This window comes from Gopherus evgoodei, chromosome 10, assembly GCF_007399415.2.
Source record: "Gopherus evgoodei ecotype Sinaloan lineage chromosome 10, rGopEvg1_v1.p, whole genome shotgun sequence".
Classification (NCBI taxonomy): domain Eukaryota; kingdom Metazoa; phylum Chordata; order Testudines; family Testudinidae; genus Gopherus; species Gopherus evgoodei.
The window spans coordinates 23,719,341-23,739,720 of record NC_044331.1 but is presented as its reverse complement, the minus strand read 5'-3'; the positions used below and the strand labels follow the sequence as shown (position 1 = coordinate 23,739,720).

The window sequence follows — 20,380 nt, the reverse complement described above, 5'->3', positions numbered from 1 at the left end:
CAACAAAAGCCTTGCTTTGCAATTAAGATGCTGAGACTGCTTGTCAATAAGAATACTATGCAGATAAGTTTGGAGCCAGTCATATCTGCATATCTTCCAATGCGAACCTCTTCAGTGGTTGCATCAAGAAGACATTCACTTCTGGAAATCTGCCACTGTAATTTTCTTGGTTTATGGTGTACATTGGCATGATTTTTAAGAGTACAGCCACTTCCTAACATTGATTAGAGTCAGCAGAGTGAGAGGCATGTCTTTATTCTTCCTTCTTCAGAGAGCACTCAGTTTTAACAGATTACACCTTGCTATCCTTAGCCAGAGTTATAGTTTGTAATTATGTATTTTATCTGCATAAAGATGAACCGAGTGATTTATGCCAGGTCATAAGTGTCAGCAGCATTGCTGGATTCCATTAGAGTGTTAGAATAGCTTTAAAACATATATGCAAATGTACCTCAACAGTGCTTGTGTTCTGAGAAGCTGGATCCTACGCCATGAGTACATGTCCCAGCCATACAAATTACTGAGCACTTGGAAGTAAACTATCTGTCAGAAATGAAGTTGAATATTCTCACTGCAAAATGTCCACAATATTATTGTAGTGTTGCTGATGCTACAGAGGTCACAGCTTCCCAAGGTTTTCCTCTATGCCCTGCTTTTAAGGTATTTCAAAGGTTTCTCATCCTTATAGCAAAGATTCTGCACTGAGGGGGATCCCAAAGAATCATTCTTGTGACACAGACTACTTTCACCTTATTCTGTTTCCTTCCTTACATGGCAGCTGCAAACCCTGCCCCCGCATTATGGCTGAGAGAATGGATGGTTTTTTCTGTGGCTACTGCTGTGCCCCATAATGAGCTCCAAGAGGTTATCAAACCAGTTTTTGTTCCCTGCACTCAGAGGGCCAGAGTTTCTGCTGCATCCAATCTGAGGCCATCACGGATCCTGGGGGTTGTTCAAAATTGGCTGGCTGATTATGGTCCTCGGGATGCTACAGTACATCATAATTTGGTTATTCACTCACTTTCCTAGTATGTCATCTGTCCCAGGGGCTGTAGGGAAGTTGTGGAAAGTGGAATTGACGACTGCTGTGCAGTTGTGTAAGAAAACAGAACTTTATGGAATCAGGAAATCTAATGATATTAAAATAAAGAGCCAGCATGCAGCGGGGGGCTACACTGACAGACCAGCAGGGAGAGTGGCCAGCCCCACATGCTGCATCTTCTCCCTGCCACCAGCCTTGCACACCGAACCCCATCATTGGCCACTGAACCCCCCCCCCACACTCACCACTGGTGGGTGAATGGCTGGTGAGCAGGGATCCAGCCGGCAGTAGGACACACCAGTACTGATAGTGGGGGGACAGAAAATACAGGACAATCTGCCCATTTTTAAGAAAAAGTCAAGACACCTGCAGGAGGACTTAAGTACGGAACTGTCCCATTAAAAACGGGACGTCTAGTCACCCTATATATCATTCAATTTCCAGTGAGGAATTATCTTACCATGTAATGTTGGTGTTAAGTGCCTAAAATGTAGCATACTCCCATGATCTGCTTCTAAGAGTGTCTATATTTAAGGACATCGTGTAAGGCTTAAGCTAATGAAATAAAAAGGATAAAGTACTTTGTCAGGATAGTTTTCTGCTTTCTTACTGGTGTGTGCTGGAAATCTACAGTGCACTGATAGACTTCTACGTTGAATTAAGAGGGCAGTCAAGGATAACTTTAAGGGTGTTGTGTGGCTTTATCAACACTAAAATTATGTCTCCTAAATAGTGTCACAAATGTTGATATTTATTAGAATATATCCAGAATTTGTTTTTTTTTTGTGAGTCAGAGCAATTATATAAAGAGCTGAGCAAATAATGAATTTTTCAATTTGGGGGCCAAACCAAAAAATCCAGGGTGCGGTGGGGGAGGTTTGATTTTAAACCAAAACAATTTTTTTTGTCAAATCAACAAACTAAAAAAAATTGTTTATAATCAACTGAGACATTTTTAGACAATTTCAAAACAAAAAAATCATTTTTTTGTTTTGATTTGCAATTTTTGGTGTTTTTTCTTTTAGCTAAATATGAAAATGTAATGCCATTTTGTAATGAAAAGTTTAAAAAAAAGTCAAAATGCTCAAAATGAAGTGTTCTGTAGTTTTTTTCATTTTTCTCCCAAATGAAACTATTTGTCAAATTTGACCTAAATTTGCAAATAGTTTTGAAGCCCCCAAAATGCATTTTTGGCAAAATTTCTGTTTACTAAAAAAAATATCACCCAGCTCTAATTATATGTGTTTACAATTTAGCTGGGATAGAAATATAGTTTAAACTGAGTAAAACAAACAAAGAATCTCCAAAGGATTTGTTTATTTTAAAAAAATGACTGTAGAATAACCAAAGTTTGCATGTTTAATATTTCACTGTTGGGATTTTTGTTCTAAAACTTTCACTTTGCTTTCTGTGAACATTCTGTTATGGCAGTGTCATTTTTTAATTACATCTTCTATGAAATAATCACTAAAATAAAATTGTGAATTTGCTACAGCAAAATTTAACTTTTTCACAACGTTTTGCAAAATGGGTTTCTTTCACTGAAAGACGTGAAAAATCTTTCTGCAAAAAATCTGTTAAAATTTGAAGTTTGAACATAACACCATTTGAGAGCAAATGAATCTCAGAATAGTCTCTCAGTGGAAAACGTGCAAAAAATTATTAGGTTTTTGTGTGTGTGTGAAATGGCAAATTTCATAAAACCTTGACAATTTGAAAATCTCAAATTTCAAGAATTTCAGCTTTCATTATGAATATTTTGTGGGGCCCCAGTTTACCTGTCATAATTGATATCCTTGTATTTGAGTATCTTATTTATTTTCAAAGACGTGGCATAGTGTGGAAGAAGCAAATAGATGTGTTTCTATCTCTCTCTCTCACACACACACACAGTTGCATATGCTCACAAGTTCACAGATAGCCCTATAATAGATTCTTTTTAGGAGTGAGTTAGGAAAAAAGCCAGGCTTTGCTCTTAAAGATTTTTTTCCCCCCACATAGCATGTATTTAAGCTGGAACAGGAGGAATATATGAAGGAACAAATTCCATGGACCTTGATTGATTTCTATGACAATCAGCCTTGTATTAATCTCATAGAGGCCAAACTGGGCATCTTGGATCTGCTAGATGAGGAATGTAAGGTACGTGTTCAAATGACTTGACTTCTTTACTGCAAGATACACTGGTCTCCTGTTTCTGTTGTTGTTATGCAGTGCTTATGGGAATAAAGTCACCTACACTTAATGATTGTTTTGATGCTCTGATTAAAGTTATTTGGAGTGGCTAAGAAGAGATTTGGCAACTACTGAAGAACAAAAGACCAGCATGTTCCGACCTTTCCTCTAAATCCACATGTCTATAGCCTCCTGTCCAGGCTCTAATCATCTCGTATCTTGACTATTGTGACCTTCTCCTTTCTAGGTTTGACAAGTGCACTTTCTCCTCCTCACCCCTCCACCTGAAATCCTTTCAAATCCTTATCTCTCTGGCTCAGTGCTCTGACCGCATCAGCCCTCTTTCTGAATTCCTCCATTGGCTCCCCCTTTTCTGCTGCATCAGACACAAACTACTTAAATCCTTTGAGGTCCTCCAAGACTTATTTCCCCTCCCCCCCCTTCTGAACACTTACGTTATGGAACCAGTGGTGCCAGCCATCATCAGGGCCGGTGCAAGGAAGTTTCGCGCCCTAGGCGAAACTTCCACCTTGCACCATCCCCACACCCAGCTAACCCCCGTGGCAGCTAATTCAGCCCCCAACCTGGGGAGCCCCCCCCCGCAGCAGCTACCCCCCCTCTGTGGCAGCTAACCCTGCCCGGGGAGCCCTGCCCGCCCACTCCCCACGGCAGCTAACCCCGCTCAGGAAGCCTGCCTCCATAGCAGCTAACCCCACCTGGGGAGACTCCTCCTCTCCTTCCCCCCCCATGGAAGCTAACCCCACCCGGGGACCCCCCCTACGGCAGGTAACCCTGCCTGGGGAGACTCTCCCCCCCCCCCGCGCGGCGCCTAACTCCGCCCCAGCCTGGCTCCACCTCCTCCGCTGAGCACGCTGGCATCGCTCTAATTCTCCTCCCCTCCCAGGCTTGCGGCACTAGTTGAAGGAGACTTAGAGCGGGGGCTGTGTGCTCATTGGAGGAGGCAGAGTGGAGGTGATCTGGGGTGGAGAGCGGTTCCCCTGTGGGCGGCCCTCCTCCGCCCCCCCCCAGCTCATCTCCACTCCGCCTCGTCACCTGAGTAGGCTTTTAGGGCCTCCAACCACTAGGCGCCCTGGGCAGCCATCTAGTTTGCCTAAACAGTTGCACCGGCCCTGGCCATCATCACCCAGCGGTCCATTGATTGATTTCTCTTTAATCACCGTCATGCTTTCTCCTATGCCCTCTCAGTGTGTGGAAAGAACTTCCTGTAAAAATCTGCAAAACCACTATACTGGCCTCCTACAAATCCCTCCTTAAGACTCAGTTCTGCCATGATGCCTACAAAACACTGGACAGTGGTTAGGCAGTTGGTATACTGTGGCTGCTTCTTATTATACCCAGTATAATTGTTTCAGTGTTATCTTTCCCTGCACCTTCCCCAATTTATCCCCCCCCCCATCATTCTTTTTTTCTCTACCTGTTGTCTTTTATCATATACTAAGATTAGGAACTGTTTTTATTACATGTGTGTACAGTGACTTGAGGCTTCTCCTTGCTGAGTCGTTACAAACAACTAATAATAATGGATATGTTCTGACCTAGTAAGCCTGTCGTTAATAAGACCTGTCTTGGGTATAATACATGACTTTTTGCTTCCAGATATACTGCACTGAAACATTGTTAATAAAATGTATTTATCTTGACCTTCTCTTTTTTTTTCCTTCCTCCCTATTCTATTCAGAGTGTCTGTAACTTGGTTAGAGCCTGCTCCCAGAAACATTGCTGAGAGCAGTCCCAGTGGTGCTACCTGCAGTAATAAACAGCACGCTCACTGACAGCTGTAGAGTCAGACCCATAATTAGTTACTGGCATTTCATCTTCAGTTTAGCAAAGGGCTTAAGTTTGAAGTAGAATGCAAAATGTTGTCCCCCATTATCACAGAACCATCTTTCTGGTATTATTCACTTCTAAAAGGTCCGCAGAATGGTATAAATGATGTTTTATATTCTCTTATGCAGATGCCTAAAGGATCAGATGACTCTTGGGCCCAGAAATTGTATAATACACATTTGAAGAAATGTGCACTCTTCGAAAAACCACGTATGTCAAACAAAGCTTTTATCATACAACACTTCGCTGACAAGGTGAGGATTTTTTTTTCCTCTGCAATATTTGCACATAACTCTGTGTACAGATATATATCATTTCTATGTCAAAGTTAGAATTATTTAGGGTGTTCAATATAAGCCACAGTTACTAGCAGTAACTTCTGGTTCTGTGTACGTATAGCCATGGATGTCAGCATGCTTGCAGCCTCAGAACACCCTTCTGCGGTGTAGATGATATTCTCCCCATCTTTCAGATGGGAAACTAAAGCAGAAAGGAGATGTGACTTGCCCAGGGTCACAGAGCAAGTGTGTGGCAGAGGTGGGAAGATGAAAAAGATCTCCCAATTCCTAGTTCCATGCTTTAACCACAGACCATCCTACCTTTGAAAGATTACACCTTATTTTGTTTACATACCGCAACAGAATCTTACAACATCAGTTCTCCTATTATGTGTATTTCTACTGCATGTTTATGTCAATATCTGCTCAGTTGAACAGTAACCATAACACAAACTCAATCTGCTGACAAAGAGTCAAAAACACTGGAGCAACATGTGCTTTTCTTTTTTTTCACCTGGTGAGTGAGAGCAGCTGTCTTCAATGACCTGGAAGACAAAGTAGGTCATTGAAATGTATTTTGCTAGACCAGTTCTTACAACATGCTTAAATTTGCTGAGCAGCCTAGAAACCTTTTAAAAAGTTTTTTATTTTGTTTTGTATTGTTTTTGAACAAAAATTTGAGTCTACATGTGAAGGAGTTAAATTCTGGCTTAAAATGATGCTATATTGAAGAAGGCTGGATGAGGATTTTGTTCTCATACAAGCCAAAGAAATTTTCATTTATAATACTTATAGGAGTTATGTGGCTATATTGGTAGCTCAGCATGTGCTGAAGAAAACAGCATCATGTCAGAATCAGCAGGATTTGTGGTCTTTACTTGACCTCACTTTGTTTCCTCTCATATACTTGAGTTTATGCCTAGAAAAGGTGAGACTCTGCTTTGCCTCTTCTCCACCATGTCCTTGATAATAGCAAATAGTTAAGAGAATGCTTATGATTGATGCATGAGCCATTTCTCTGCTGGAAATGGTGAAAGAGCAAAAAGATAATGCATTAAACTCTTTATATACTGTAAAATACATTGAGCCTGGCTGTTGAAAATATGCTTTGAACTCTGTACTGAATAGTATAGTTCAGGTTGGGGAAGTCCCAGGCTGTGGAAGTCATAAGCACATGTAAGACTGAGGAATTACCAATGTTAAGCCATTTTGCCTTTCATATATGTACAAGTTAACATATGCAAACATTTTGGAACAGTGAGGGGGAAAAAGCCCATAATATGGGCCTTAGCTGGCAAGGTTTGTAAACTTGGTTGTTTCCTGAAGGAATACATAGAGCTCTTTGCCTCCCTCTAGTGGTATTTTTCAGCTGGGAAGATTCTTTTTAATGTTACAAAGTTGGGTGAAATTAAAAAAAAGGGCTTAAATGGTGGATGGTTTTTGTGTGGGCCCCATGCATAGAGGTGAAGTTCGCCTTAATAAATATTGTAGTGACTTGATCAGAGTTTGTTCCTTAATGGCTAATGAGCATGAAGAGCATTATTTTTGTGTAGAGGAATTTGGGGATTTATTTTTTGCTACAGCTATGGGAATAGTTTCGATGCCGGTGTGTTACTAAATGGGTAGGTGACGTTCTCAGTGAAGAGAAGATGACTGTGGGCAGATGCTCCATCTAGAGACATGTAGCCTGGAGACACAAAGCCAGTGAAGTTCCTTTTTGAAAGAGGGCATTCATCTCCAACTCTTGATCCCAGCCTATTGATAGCAAAGTTAATAAAGAGGTCATTCTTGTTCAGGGAACATCTAGACTGCTGCTGATGCAACCTGGGGTTAGTTTGAGAGAGAGAGAGACAAATAAATATCTCTTACCATCTCTGTATTTTTAAAATACTATTCTCTGGATTTGGGGCAATTGGTTTTTTTCCCACCCATTCTTAGGTCAAGTAGGTCATCTCTGATTAGTTTTAGTGTGAGGCCTGTGGCCTTTCTTTAAGTCCAAGAGAATCAATCTTCCTGCAGTAGAGGAATGAACTAAGAAGTGGGGATCATTATCATTTATAGAGTCTGTTGTCTTTTGAAGAATACATACCTACAATTACTACTAAAGACTATTTGAATGCTGATGAAGACCTTTGTGCAGCTGGCTTCAGCAGTGTGACCGGTTTTACCTATCTCATGAGATGGGATATCTATTTCTCAGTGAGGTCTGGCTTTTTTCTAATTTTACAGCTATGTTAACTGAAGCACAAGGAGATGAAGTGGCTCAGCCCAGATTCTCAATCACACTGTCTCAGCAAAGGCATCTCTGCACATGTGCACTTTGATTTAGTACAATTACAGCAGTTATGCATATGTTGTGGTTTAAAGTTCCATTTTTTATTAGAAAGTAACCTTTCTTACAAGCAGTGTTTGTCATGCAAGCATGTATTCAGTGACAGATATTTTAAACAACATGAATAGGAAGCTTTTTAATTTCACAGGTTACAGCTGGTGAATCCTGCAAAAATGAACTCCTAATTAGTTTTTTGTAGGGAAAAAATGACTTTTTTGTGTTTTTAGGTGGAATATCAGTGTGAAGGCTTTCTGGAAAAGAACAAAGACACAGTTTATGAAGAACAAATCAAGGTCCTAAAATCAAGTAAGGTTAGTGCTGAGGATTGTTTTTTTTTTTCCTGCCATGGGATGTCAAGTTAAAGGTCAGCTTTTTTTATATAAGCTTTAGAAACTCAAGTTGTTCCTCCCTCCTCCTCCTCCTCCAGCCCTGAGTGGCCCTCTCCACTTGGCTATAGTTTCTATTTATTTAGATATTTGTACGTATTTAGAAAGCTATGGGGCATGATCTCACTCCCATTGAAGTCTGTCTGTATTTAGCCATAGATTTTAATGGAATGGGATTGGAACATTTGTTTTGAAAACCACAAATTAGAAATTGGCTTGGTATGTTTGCTGATTTGCTAATTGGAATATTTTTTTACTTTTAGCCTTACATGAATTTTCAGTATTTTCACTGTAAATTTGCTCAGGCTTTTTGGAAGATATCAAGGGATCTTGATGGATCGGAATAGTGTAGGAAGGCTTAACTGTTCCCTCTAAACTGCACCCCTGTTGATTTTTAAATGTTTTGTGAAAACAGAATTTTCTTATCTGTTCAGACCAGTTAAACATAAAACAACTATACAAGAAAGTCAGGTTGCCCCTATGTACCTGTTCCAAAAGCCAAATCAAAGTGAGAACCCAGTAAAGCAGGAAAATCTACATTGGCTGGAGATCTTACTGATCGCTGAAGGTGTTTTTTATTTTTAAACTCCATGGGGCTATCCCATTAAAAAACTTTAAAATATTACACCAAGGAATAATGGGTAACATGCTCACTGTTGGAGAAGGGCTACTTTCTCTTAATGGTAGGAATGCTAGCTATTTCTCTTCTGAAATGAAAAAGCAAGTACAAAATGTACTTCCTGATGACAGCTATTGGGAATTTGCTAGCTGTAGGGCTCCAGACAGGTTGGAATAATAAAGCCATACAATCATGAATGCAGCTGATAGCCATTCCATGGGAAATTCCAGTATTGTGTCATTTGTTTACATTCTGAATTGACATACAAAGTTGAAATATCTAAACTTTTTATGGAATGAGAAGTTACAAACATTTTCTGTTCAGCAATGTTTCATTTCAGGTCGATGTTAATCTCTGTGACCATGTGAGCTGTTGTGGTGCCTCCTGGGAGTTGTGGTTGTGGATCTGTCATGCTCCTGTTCTCCCCTCTGGGCACTGCTGTCCAGCCACAGTGCCTCAACTGCAGGAAGAGACTGTCGGGCATCATGGGGGATCTAGTCTGGCTGGGGAGCATGGCCCACAGGGAAGAATGGGGGCATGAGGGATCGGGAGCTATAACTCCCATAAAACATGGTGCCAGCTCAGGCAGATGCAGAGATTAATGTCAGCTTGATCCAGTCCCACCTGAAATGAAGTGTTTTGATTTTTCGCAATGGAAATTCCACCAAAATCAATTTTTTCCCATAGAAACTTTAGATTTTGGTGAAAACCCCATTATCCAGTGGAAAAGATGTTTCTTTGGAAGTTTTTCAGGCAACCTTAATTATTAGTAACTCTTCACAGTAGCTTTCAATTTTCTGGTTTAATTCCTGATTTTAATCTACTTTTGTTGTTGCTGCTGCTGCTGCTGTTTTCTGGGTTTGCCGTACATATTCAATAGAAGGTAAACCTAAAATCTAGTGCATCACTTATAATTCTAATAATTGCTTACCTCTGCATCATTACATCTTCTAAGGATTTATGATTTTGTGGAGAAAGTTTGGTCTACTCGAAGTGCATGGCAAGCATGCTTTCCTAGAAGGGCTATGTAATGCACAACTTGAAATATTAGCCTGCTCTAGAAATTGGTCCATGGCACTTATTCGAGCATGTTTTATTCCAGTGCATGCGTCACACAAGTAATATGTGAGAGTTCTCAGTTTTCATGCTCGCTGCTGGCATGTGTTAGCAGCATGTCTGTGAGATCATCCGAAAAATTCATGTGAAATGAAAAATGCTTGCGTGTTTCCTACCACATGACTTGTCTGCCCTTTGCTCCCTGTTTTTTCTTCTCTTTGAGCACTGCCAGTGCTCTGTGAAACCAAGAGAGGTGCTGAGCCAGGAAAAGACAATGAAGACTCCCTCAGTAGTGCCCTATTCATATGTACTATCTTTACTTTGATCCTTCAGTTCCAGTGGTAAAGAATTGCCATGTGTTGCCCCCTGTTTCCACACACAATAGCAGAAGATGCCTTTGAAAATGGTGACTTTTAAATTAAGTTGAACATTTTTACACTCAGATCTTCACCTGAAGGGGATAATGAGCCTCATATATTTGATTCCTTAGAAACTCTGGCCTATCAGCAATGAAAAGCCAAAGAAGGACATACTCTTTTGTGTTCATACCAGTAGCAGACTCATCTGAATGAAACTTATTAAGGTTCAGCTCACAATGGGCTTCCTTGCTTGACTGATATAGACCCACACAGTTTGTATGAAATGGCTTGGATAAGTCTTTTAAAGATCTAGGCAGTTGATACTCATCTTTATTATTAGTTCAAGAATTTCAGATTTCTTCTGGCCCCCATATTGTAACTTTATTTTGCCCTGGGCAGCTACATCTTTTTTAAAACACATGATGCTATAGAAATGACATGAGTGCTGGGCTAACAGACTACATCACTCTGGTACAGTTTCACGGACTGTTTCATTGATCATGGTGCACACTCATCAAAATTGATAAGGCAACTAGTGATCGTTCCTTGTCGGCCATATTTAGCTAAATGCTTTATGTTACTGAAAATGTAATGTTTCTATTTCTTGAGAATAAAAGAACACATGTTAGTTTAAAGATTATTCATTCATAGGTAGAAGGGCTCAGGTTTCCTTATTCTGGCAATGTCCTGGAAGCATTATCTGTAGTTGCCTGTATAGTTACTATTGTTTCAGGTTCCTATTAGAGCAGAGTTAGATTTTGTGGTCATTATCATTTACAGTTGCGGTGAGGGAGGGAAGGGGACCAGAGTTGGGTCCCAGGGGTTGCTTGGGAAGGCTGTGCAGGTTCTTTCGCCATTCTTGCTGATTGCCAGATAGAGTGGATCTTCAGCTGGCTAAATCCATCCTCTTTCTAGCTGATGGGTGTATTTGAAAGCTGTCAGACTGGAGTATTCTGTGCAGCCTTTTGGGCCATTCAGTCTCCTTTCTCAGCTAGAGAGGAGCCTGACGCACCACTGGGATGTCAGGGGAGGCTTTCCTGATGTTTTCTTCTAGCATCCAAGCTGTCCTATACAGTAGCATGTCCACACTGAGGGAACATCTGTAGCGGTGTGTCACAGGGCAGGCCTGCTGGCCAAGTGTGGCACTGCTGGCATTGCCCTCCTCAGTTCCCCTCACCCAGGTTTTGTCGGTCACTGAGATTCTTATGATTCAGCCACTTCATCTGGTTACTCTGAGTCCAATCCCCCTTTGAGATAACAAGTTCAAGCAAAACTTGCTTTCTCCCCACTTGGGTTCTTCTTCAGCCTCTCCTGGGCTCAGTTCCTTCTGGGTTACTTTTCTGTCTCTGGGATAGAGCCCTCACTTCCAGGCTGCTTCGTTAGAGTCCCCTCAGTCTCCTGTAGGCCATCACTCAGGGCCTTCCACAGAAGCGTGACCGCTGTCTGTGGTTCCACACTCAAATTGAGTTCTCAGCCCTTTTAATGAAATCATCCACCTAATCAGGACCAGCTGGGGGAAGCAAGGGGATAGGATGGCTAATGTGACAGAGGTATGCCTGAGCCCAATTACCCTTAAAGGCATTGCCAACCTGTGATAATGTCACCGACTGGCTGAGCTGTGAAGCTATTGCTGGCTCTGTGCACAAGACTCAAGTCAAGCCAGAATTTGACACTAAGACACCCACAAATACAAACAATTTTATCATTAAATCAGCATGTGCTTGCACACCTCACACATGCATAAACAACCTGTGCTCTGTCTTACTCTGTCCCATCTTCCCCCCCACCACACCAAAAGAAAAGAAAACTGCTTACAGAAAATGACTTAGGATTCTAACCATCTTATATACTTATAGAAGATAATACCACTCATTCTTTGTATCTCAGCATCAGTACTCTGCTATTTCCATCTGAGGATCTTAAGCGGCGCTATAAATAATCAATTAAACCTAAAACCTGTCTGAGGCAGACTAGTACAATTATAGCCATTTCTAAATTAAATAGTTTGTTCACGGGGTCACGGTCACACAGCAACTCAGAGCTAAGAAAAAGAACCCCGCATCCTCCTTCTCAGACCCCTGCATGACCCTTAGACAGCACTTCTTCCCTTCTAGAATACTCACCCCCTGATTCTGAGAGGTAACTTGTTTTTCCTACTTCTCCACCAGTTTAAGATGCTTTTGGAGTTGTTTCAGGATGAGGAGAAGGCCCTTAGTCCCACTTCAGCAACCCCTTCAGGACGCACGCTGCTGTCTCGCACTGCTGTAAAACCTGCCAAGGCCAAACCGGGCCAAGCAAGCAAGGAACATAAGAAAACTGTGGGACATCAGGTGAGTTGAACCAATGACTATTTCCTTTAGGATAATCTTTTCCCCTCCCCTTCTAGTGTCTTACAGGTCTCATACTGTGCAACGGTTTCTTGTGATCACTGCTCAGGAGTATTAATTCAAATGGAAAGGTCACCATCATGGCTCTTAGCAATAGGTTCAGTTTATCCCACTTCTTTTCTTTCTCTTTTTAAGTATTGTGGAAACTTTAGCTTCCATCAGGCATCACCAACAAATGGCAGTAGGACCTTGATTAAGGATGGGATACCAGGATTGCTAGAATATTGGTAGAAATCTTCAGCAAAAACTATGCAATCCATGTAAGAGAAGTAGGCCATGTCTGAGCATGTATACGGCTTTACATTTTTTGTGTGTGGAGTACCTCATGTACATATATGATACTTTCATGAAGACCTGCTCTCCCGGCCTTGCATAGCCACATAAGAAAGCAGCAGTTTACTGTACACAGCGATACAGAATGGCTGCTCTTAAAAAGGACTTGCTCATCTAACTCTGATAGTAACCATTAGGTTTGCTTATAGCTTACAATTTGGATCGTGTACAGTGTTAGGGCCAGATAAAACACACAGTTAGGGCCAGATTTTCGAAAGAACTCAACTCCCAAACTAAGTGACCATGTTTTCAAAAGACCTTAGCATGTTGGATGCTGAGCTCCTGAGAAAATCTGATCCCTGGTTACCCTGATTTTTTCAAGGGTTCTGAGCTCCCACCAACTTCACTTGAAGACAGTGGGAGTTCAGCACCTCTGAAAATCAGCTTACGTGGTTGCATTTGTCAGAGGCAACTCAAGCATTTGTGTATTGTATAGCAATATGATTGCCGTTGATTCCACAAGAGTGTTGCAGTGTATATGAATTGCTTGCAAGAACCACCAGAATTTATAGTAGACTGGGGCATCACATAACCAAACTGCTCTATTGAAATTTGGCTTTATGTTGGATTTTTCAAGACAACCCCTTTTATCTAATTAAAAAAATCCCCATTTGAGATCATTTGCAACAAGACTGAGTTTCATCGTATTCTGATTTCCTTTTTTACAGTTTCGGAACTCTCTTCATCTGCTGATGGAAACCCTTAATGCTACAACTCCACACTACGTGCGTTGTATTAAACCCAATGACTTCAAGTTTCCATTCACGTATGTTGGTTCATAAATGGTTTCTGAGAACATAGTCCACATCACTCAGCAGTAGAATAGTGTGTCCTGAAAGCATCGGGATACACATAATAAGAGCAGATGTTTGGTGCTGGATGGAGAGAAAATGATTAGCTGACAGCTTTGTATTTCTCCTTTATTCTGTCTGAGAATGATACCCACAATTTCATGATTTTCCATTTTGAATTTGATTCAAAGCTTGTGCTCCTAAAGAATCTGTACTCATGACAACTTCTTTGACTGAAATCTACTAGTTTGCATTTCTAATGTTGTCACCATTTCTGAACTTAGGTTCTCATACAAAACTTGGCTAGAGCTTCACTTAGGAAGTCTGCCATTTTACAGATGTTTTGTTTTCTTATATAGGTTTGATGAAAAGCGAGCAGTTCAGCAGCTCAGAGCTTGTGGTGTTCTGGAAACTATCCGGATCAGCGCAGCTGGCTTCCCCTCAAGGTAGGTTTGCCGTTTTTCAGATTGTTTTCAAAAGAGGCATTTTCATGGAGACAGGTTTCCATCATATGGCTAACACTCTTTCTGTTTCTTGGTACAGGTGGACGTATCAAGAGTTCTTCAGCCGCTACCGTGTCCTGATGAAGCAAAAAGATGTCCTTAGTGACAGAAAACAGACATGCAAAAATTTGTTGGAGAACCTGATTCTGGTAGTAGAATTGTAGCTTTTAAAATCTATACATTAGTGTTGTCAATTAATCACAGTTAATGCACGCAATTAACTCAAAAAAAATTAATTGCATTTTTAATTGCGCTGTTAAACAATAGAATACCAATTGAAATTTATTACTTATTTTGGATGTTTTTCTACATTTTCATATATATTGTATTCTGTGTTGTAACTGAAATCAAAGTGTATGTTATTTTGATTACAAATATTTGCTCTGTAAAAATGATAAACAAAAGAAATAGTATTTTTCAGTTCACCTCATAGAAGTATGTAGTTCAATCTCTTTGCTGTGAAATTGCAACTTGCTGACGTAGATTTTTTTTTGTTACATAACTGCACTCAAAAACAAAACAATGTAAAACTTCAGAGTCTACAAGTCTACTCAGTCCTACTTCTTCTTCAGCCAATTGTTAAGACAGACAATTTTGTTTACATTTACAGGAGATAATGCTGCCCTCTTCTTATATGCAATATCACCAGAAAGTGAGAACAGGCATTTGCATGGAACTTTTGTAGCTGGCATTGCAAGGTATTTACATGCCAGATATGCTAAACATTCATACGCCCCTTCATGCTTCAGCCACCATTCCAGAGGACATGTTTCCATGCTGCTGCTGTTCATTTAAAAAAAAAAAAAGTTAATTAAATTTGTGACTGAACTCATTGGGGGAGAATTGTATGTCTCCTGTTCTGTTTTACTCGCATTCTGCCATGTATTTCATGTTATAGCAGTCTCGGACGATGAGCCAGCACATGTTGTTCATTTTAAGAACACTTTCACTGCAGATTTGACAAAACGCATAGAAGGTACCAATGTGAGATTTCTAAAGATAGCTACGGCACTTGACCCCAGGTTTAAGAATCTGAAGTGCCTTCCAAAATCAGAGAGGGATGAGGTGTGGAGCATGCGTTCAGAATTCTTAAGAGCAACACTCCGATATGGAAACTACAGAACCCGAAAAACCAAAGAAGAAAATCAGCCTTCTGCTGATGTCATCTGACTTAGATAATGAAAATGAACATGCATCAGTCTGAATTGCTTCAGATTGCTATCAAGCAAAACCCGTCAGCAGCACGGAAGCATGTCTTCTGGAATGGTGGTTGAAGCATGAAGGGACATATGAATCTTTAGCGCATCTGGCATGTAAATATCTTGCAGTGCCAGCTACAACAGTGCCATGCAAACGCCTGTTCTCACTTTCAGGTGACATTGTAAACAAGAAACAGATAACATTATCTCCTGCAAATGGTAACCATCCTTGTTTGTCTGAGCGATTGGTTGAACAAGAAGTAGGACTGAGTGGACTATAGTGTATAAAATTTTCCATTGTTTTATTTTTGAATGCAGTTTTTTTACATAATTCTACATTTGTGAGTCCAACTTTCATGATAAAGAGATTGCACTACAGCGCTTGTATTAGGTGAATTGAAAAATACTATTTCTTCGGTTTTTTTACAGTGCCAATACTTATAATAAAAAATAAATATAAAGTGAGCATTATACACTTTTTATTCTGTGTTGTACTTGAAATCAGTATATTTGAAAATGTAGAAAACATCAAAAATATTTAAATAGTATTCTATTATTGTTTAACTAGTGCGATTAATCGCAATTGTTTTAATCACTTGAAAACCTACTATAAATATTGCTTGGAATCCTGAATTATACAGATAGTTTTTAAAAGTGTGTTTGAAATTACAACAAATTTGAAAATAGTCATACGTTATTATTAGTTGATAGGGACTTCAAACAGCAGCTAACACTAGTTTAGGAAAATCATAGTCTCTCTGAGTGTTCTGTTGTTTGCTGGATTGGGTGACATTCACCTTTCTTTGTGAAGCTTTAGAAGCATCAGGCCTTGGCTGTTGTTAAGGATCAACAATTCTTTTTATTGTCAAAAAAAAATGGGATGTTGCTTCAGTGAGTATAAGTCACTCCATTGTTGCTGTGTGGGGGGGTGAGGGTTTGATTCTCCGCTCTAGCAGAGGCTGGTGGATGGAGGGACTGCCTCACTTAATTTATCAGCAAGTTATACTAACCTTGGGGGTATAATCATCCTGGGGATTCCAATATGCAGGAGTCTCTCTTTCCTCTTCCAAACAAAAACCCTTCCACCTCCTTAACAGTTTTCAAGTACTTAAAAGGTTGTTGCAAGGAGAAGGGAGAAAAATTGTCCATGTTAACCTCTGAGGGTAGGACAAGAAGCAATGGGCTTAAATTGCAGCAAGGGCAGTTTATGTTGGACATTAGGAAAAATTAGTTAAGCACTGGAATAAATTGGAGATTTTTAAGAGAAGGTTAAACAAACGCCTGTCAGGGATGGTCTAGATCAGGGGTGGGCAAACTTTGGCCCGAGGGCCACATCTGGGTGGGGAAATAGCATGCAGGGCCATGAATGTAGGGCTGGGGACGGGTTAGGGTACGGGAGGGAGTGTGTGGGAGGGGGTGCAGTGTGCAGGAAGGGGCTCAGGAGGGGAATTGGGGTTCAGGAGGGCAGGGCCGGCGCTTCCACTGAGGCGAAATAGGCAACCATCTAGGGCACCAGGATTTTCGGGGAGCGGCATTTTGCCGGGGAGGGGGACACGGCAGGCGGCTCCAGTGGACCTGCTACAGTCATGCCTGCGGAGGGTCCGTTGGTGTGCAGCTCCGGTGGAGCTGCCGCAGGCATGCATGCGGACGGTCTGCTGGTCCCGCGCAGCTCCGGTGGACCTCCCGCAGGCACGGCTGTGGCAGGTCCACCGGAGCCGCAGACCAACGGACCTTCCGCAGAAATGGCTGCGGCAGCTCCACCGAAGCTGCAGGAGCGGCGCGCGGGACGGCGAAATGGCCGTGCGCCTAGGGCGCTAAAAACTCTAGCGCCGGTCCTGCAGGAGGGGGTGCACAGTGCAGGCGGGGGCTCAGGGCAGGAGTGAAGGGAGGAGTTCAGGAGATGGTGGTTCTCTGTTCCCGGCCAATGGGAGCTGCTAGGAGAGAGACCCACAGGCAAGGGCAGCGTGCAGAGCTCTCTGCACCCCCTCCCCCATGGGCTGCTTCCAGGAGCGGCACAGGGCCCGCGGTGCCACGGGGGTGGCAATCCCGTGGGCCGGATCCAAAGCCCCGAGGTGCCGGCCCACGGGCTGTAGTTTGGCCACCCCCAATCTAGATAATACTTAGTTCTGCCCTGAGGGCATAGAGCTGGACTAGATGACCTCTCAAGTTCCCTTCCAATCCTATGATTCTATGATTCCCTAATTCCACTTAGCACTGCGAGACCCTACCGCTGCCCTACCACCTCTCAGCTGTCTCCCTGCCCTGGCCCTCCTACACAGAGATGCTCTGTGCAAGCTCCTTGACGGCTCTCATGCATGTAGCCAGTTTCCAGCCTAGGGGAGCAGTGGTGAAAATAAACAACAGGAGAAGGAGTCTTTCCAGCACAGGAGAGGCAGGACTAAGAGTATTGACCCAGCCCTGCTCCCAAGCATGAACAGCTCCCCCTCTTCCAGTGCAATATACCGGCTGCTGGCTCCCCTTAATATTTAAGAATTAGCTATTACTTTAATCTTTTGGGTATAAAACAAACAAAATCATTGGAGTTGCACAAGAAATTACTGGGGTTCCTGGGGGATTAGCCAGTATACTAAGGGTTAATGCACAGCACGGATAGACTCCAAAAGAGGATCCCATTTATTTCTCAGCCAAAAGGTGATTAATCACGACTCAGTGCAAGGTATAGGTAAGGAAAAGTAAAATCACACAGATAACTTACCATGGAAATTAAAATCAGAAAACCACCTAGCTTGCTGAGGGGCAGAGTCAGTATCAAACAAGCACAGAATGCAGTTTATTTTTTCAAGAGTCCATTAAAATGCACTTATGTGCATATGCTATCCATGTCATGCGAGTAAATGCCTTTTCTCGTGTATTACTAAAAGCATTCAGAGCAATAGAAGCAGCTGGAGCTTTCAGCTTGACTTCCAGTGCTTTCATACGGACATCAGATAATAATCAATAGTACCTTTTAAGTAGTTGAGGTTATTGCTTCACCTGTGTGTTTGTGTGTAAATTTTAAGTCCGAGCACACACAAAACTCTACTAGCCCCTGGGCTAGTAGAGTTGGTTCTCAGGCTGATAGATATCAAGTCACCTTTTCAAATCCTTTCTAAAACATTTGTACGCTGTAATATTACTTAAGACTGACTGTTGAGGAAGGTCAGATATCAATTTAAATATAGTTATTTTAATTCTCATTTCAATTACTGATTTTTTTTCCCCTCTTGTCTCATCAGTGTCACTACTGTTTTTCCTCAGTTTCATGAGAAATACCACCTGTTCTGATCTTTGTAGCATGAAGAGAAACAAAGTCCTTTATGTTTGGTTTATATTTTGTTTAAAATTTCCTGGGTGATTATTGGTGTTTATTACAAAGTGGGTGAAAATTGTTGTAAAACTTTACTCTCCAGTTTTTGGGGGTAAATATTGGGTTTAATATTGGAGGATGGGAGGACAGAAAAAAAGTAACAAATAGAGAATGGTAAGAGTATTAAAAATTAAAAGCAGTGGGTTTTTTAAAGCTAAGGTTTATTTCATGAACTGTACATTAACTGTCCTTACATGTATGCATGTCTCTTCTTCTATATTGCTTTATTTAACAGATGGTCTTACATTTACATTAGACTAATTTATTATTATATACATCTCACTAATGTAATGTATTGATTTGCTTAACATAATCTGTATTTTCATGCACCTGAGTGGTCCAAAGTTTGGGTGAAAATCAGTTTTTTTAAAAAAAAGAATAATTACTTTTGTTAAACCCAGGGATTTTTCAGTAAAAACTGATAACAAAGTGCCTTAAATGTAAGCCATATTTGGCAAAGGAAACATCAGTCTTCAGTTCTTAGACACGTTTTTTAAAAAAACAAAACTTTTTTTTCTGGTTCAGAAAATATTTCCTGATAGAATAAAGTTGTAACCAATCCTCACGTATATAATTCCTTAAGATTCCAATTCCCTAACCCTGCTAATTCTACAAATTTATGCACAGAACATAATAAGTTAATTAAAAAAATCAGCTTCCTTAGCTAATGTAAGTACAGATTTAGCTGAAATACTAAATGGGTAGTTTTATCTCTTTACTGACTCTGTTTTCAATTCAGCCTTTGTGTCTTCTTTTTTATCCACTATTGTTTAATTCTGTTACTGATCATGTATTTCCTCTGAAAACAGAACAAGGATAAGTACCAGTTTGGTAAGACAAAAATATTTTTTCGGGCTGGTCAAGTAGCCTATCTGGAAAAAATAAGAGCAGATAAGCTGAGAGTTGCCTGCATCCGCATCCAGAAGACAATCCGAGGGTGGCTGATGCGAAAGAAGTACCTGCGCATGAGGAAAGCAGCCATCACCATTCAGAGATATGTCAGAGGGTACCAGGCACGATGGTAAGTAGCACACTTGGGGACACTTGCTCTTACATCAGTTCACCTTCCTCTAACTAGGTCATTTAGCTGTGAGAGCATCTTCTGTCTCCTTGTGCTGAGCACTAGGAATTAGTGTTTCAGTGTAATGAAGGAAATAGACTAGAATGTGCATTCCTCTGAGACCAGTACCTGCTTGTTTTGACCTACAGAAAGATGGAGCTATTTCCCAGCTGGATAACACCTAAGAGCAGTCCATGTTCTCTATTTGTTAGAGTAGAGGAAAAGTAGATTGAGGCAGTCAGTCTGCAGGTGGGGCGAGGCAGGACTCTTGCACAGACTGAATCCTGACCTTCCCTTTTCCTGCCACGAAACCTTGTTAACTTTCCACTGCCCTTCTAATGTGGCCTCTCTCTCCAGTAGTGGAAAACCTGTCCCTCAGGCCAGGATGCAACAAAGGGGAGACAGGCCAACTAGGACTAGATGGCTGATGTGGGTGATGAGGGAACCAGCTGGAGCAGGGAAGGAGGCAGATACAGAAGTGAGGTGGGAGGGAAAAGGAAACGAATTAAGTTGGGATGCTTTTCAGTGGTCTTGCTAGAGGTAGAAGAATTAAGGGTGGACCTGTTTCTATTGGGGAATGAGTTAGGGAACGTTGATTAATGGAAGCTGCTTTAAAGAATGAGGGAGGGTGATGAGAAACTGAGA

The 20,380-nt window shown here is 41.3% G+C and overlaps 1 protein-coding gene across 10 annotated transcripts in view; it reads left to right on the top strand.

The window, feature by feature from the left end:
* Window positions 1-20,380, top strand: part of MYO5A (myosin VA) — a 204,223-nt gene that overhangs the window by 135,788 nt on the left and 48,055 nt on the right. For 6 of the 10 annotated variants that reach the window (XM_030577437.1, XM_030577442.1, XM_030577440.1 and 3 more), the window contains 9 exons: window positions 3,044-3,184; window positions 5,194-5,319; window positions 7,903-7,986; window positions 9,561-9,563; window positions 12,264-12,425; window positions 13,484-13,581; window positions 13,966-14,052; window positions 14,150-14,258; window positions 19,485-19,696. In XM_030577437.1, coding sequence (XP_030433297.1) covers window positions 3,044-3,184; window positions 5,194-5,319; window positions 7,903-7,986; window positions 9,561-9,563; window positions 12,264-12,425; window positions 13,484-13,581; window positions 13,966-14,052; window positions 14,150-14,258; window positions 19,485-19,696 — 1,022 coding nt within the window. The remainder of the gene's footprint in view (window positions 1-3,043; window positions 3,185-5,193; window positions 5,320-7,902; window positions 7,987-9,560; window positions 9,564-12,263; window positions 12,426-13,483; window positions 13,582-13,965; window positions 14,053-14,149; window positions 14,259-19,484; window positions 19,697-20,380) is intronic. The other 4 variants (XM_030577446.1, XM_030577444.1, XM_030577439.1 and 1 more) reach the window with 1 other exon arrangement.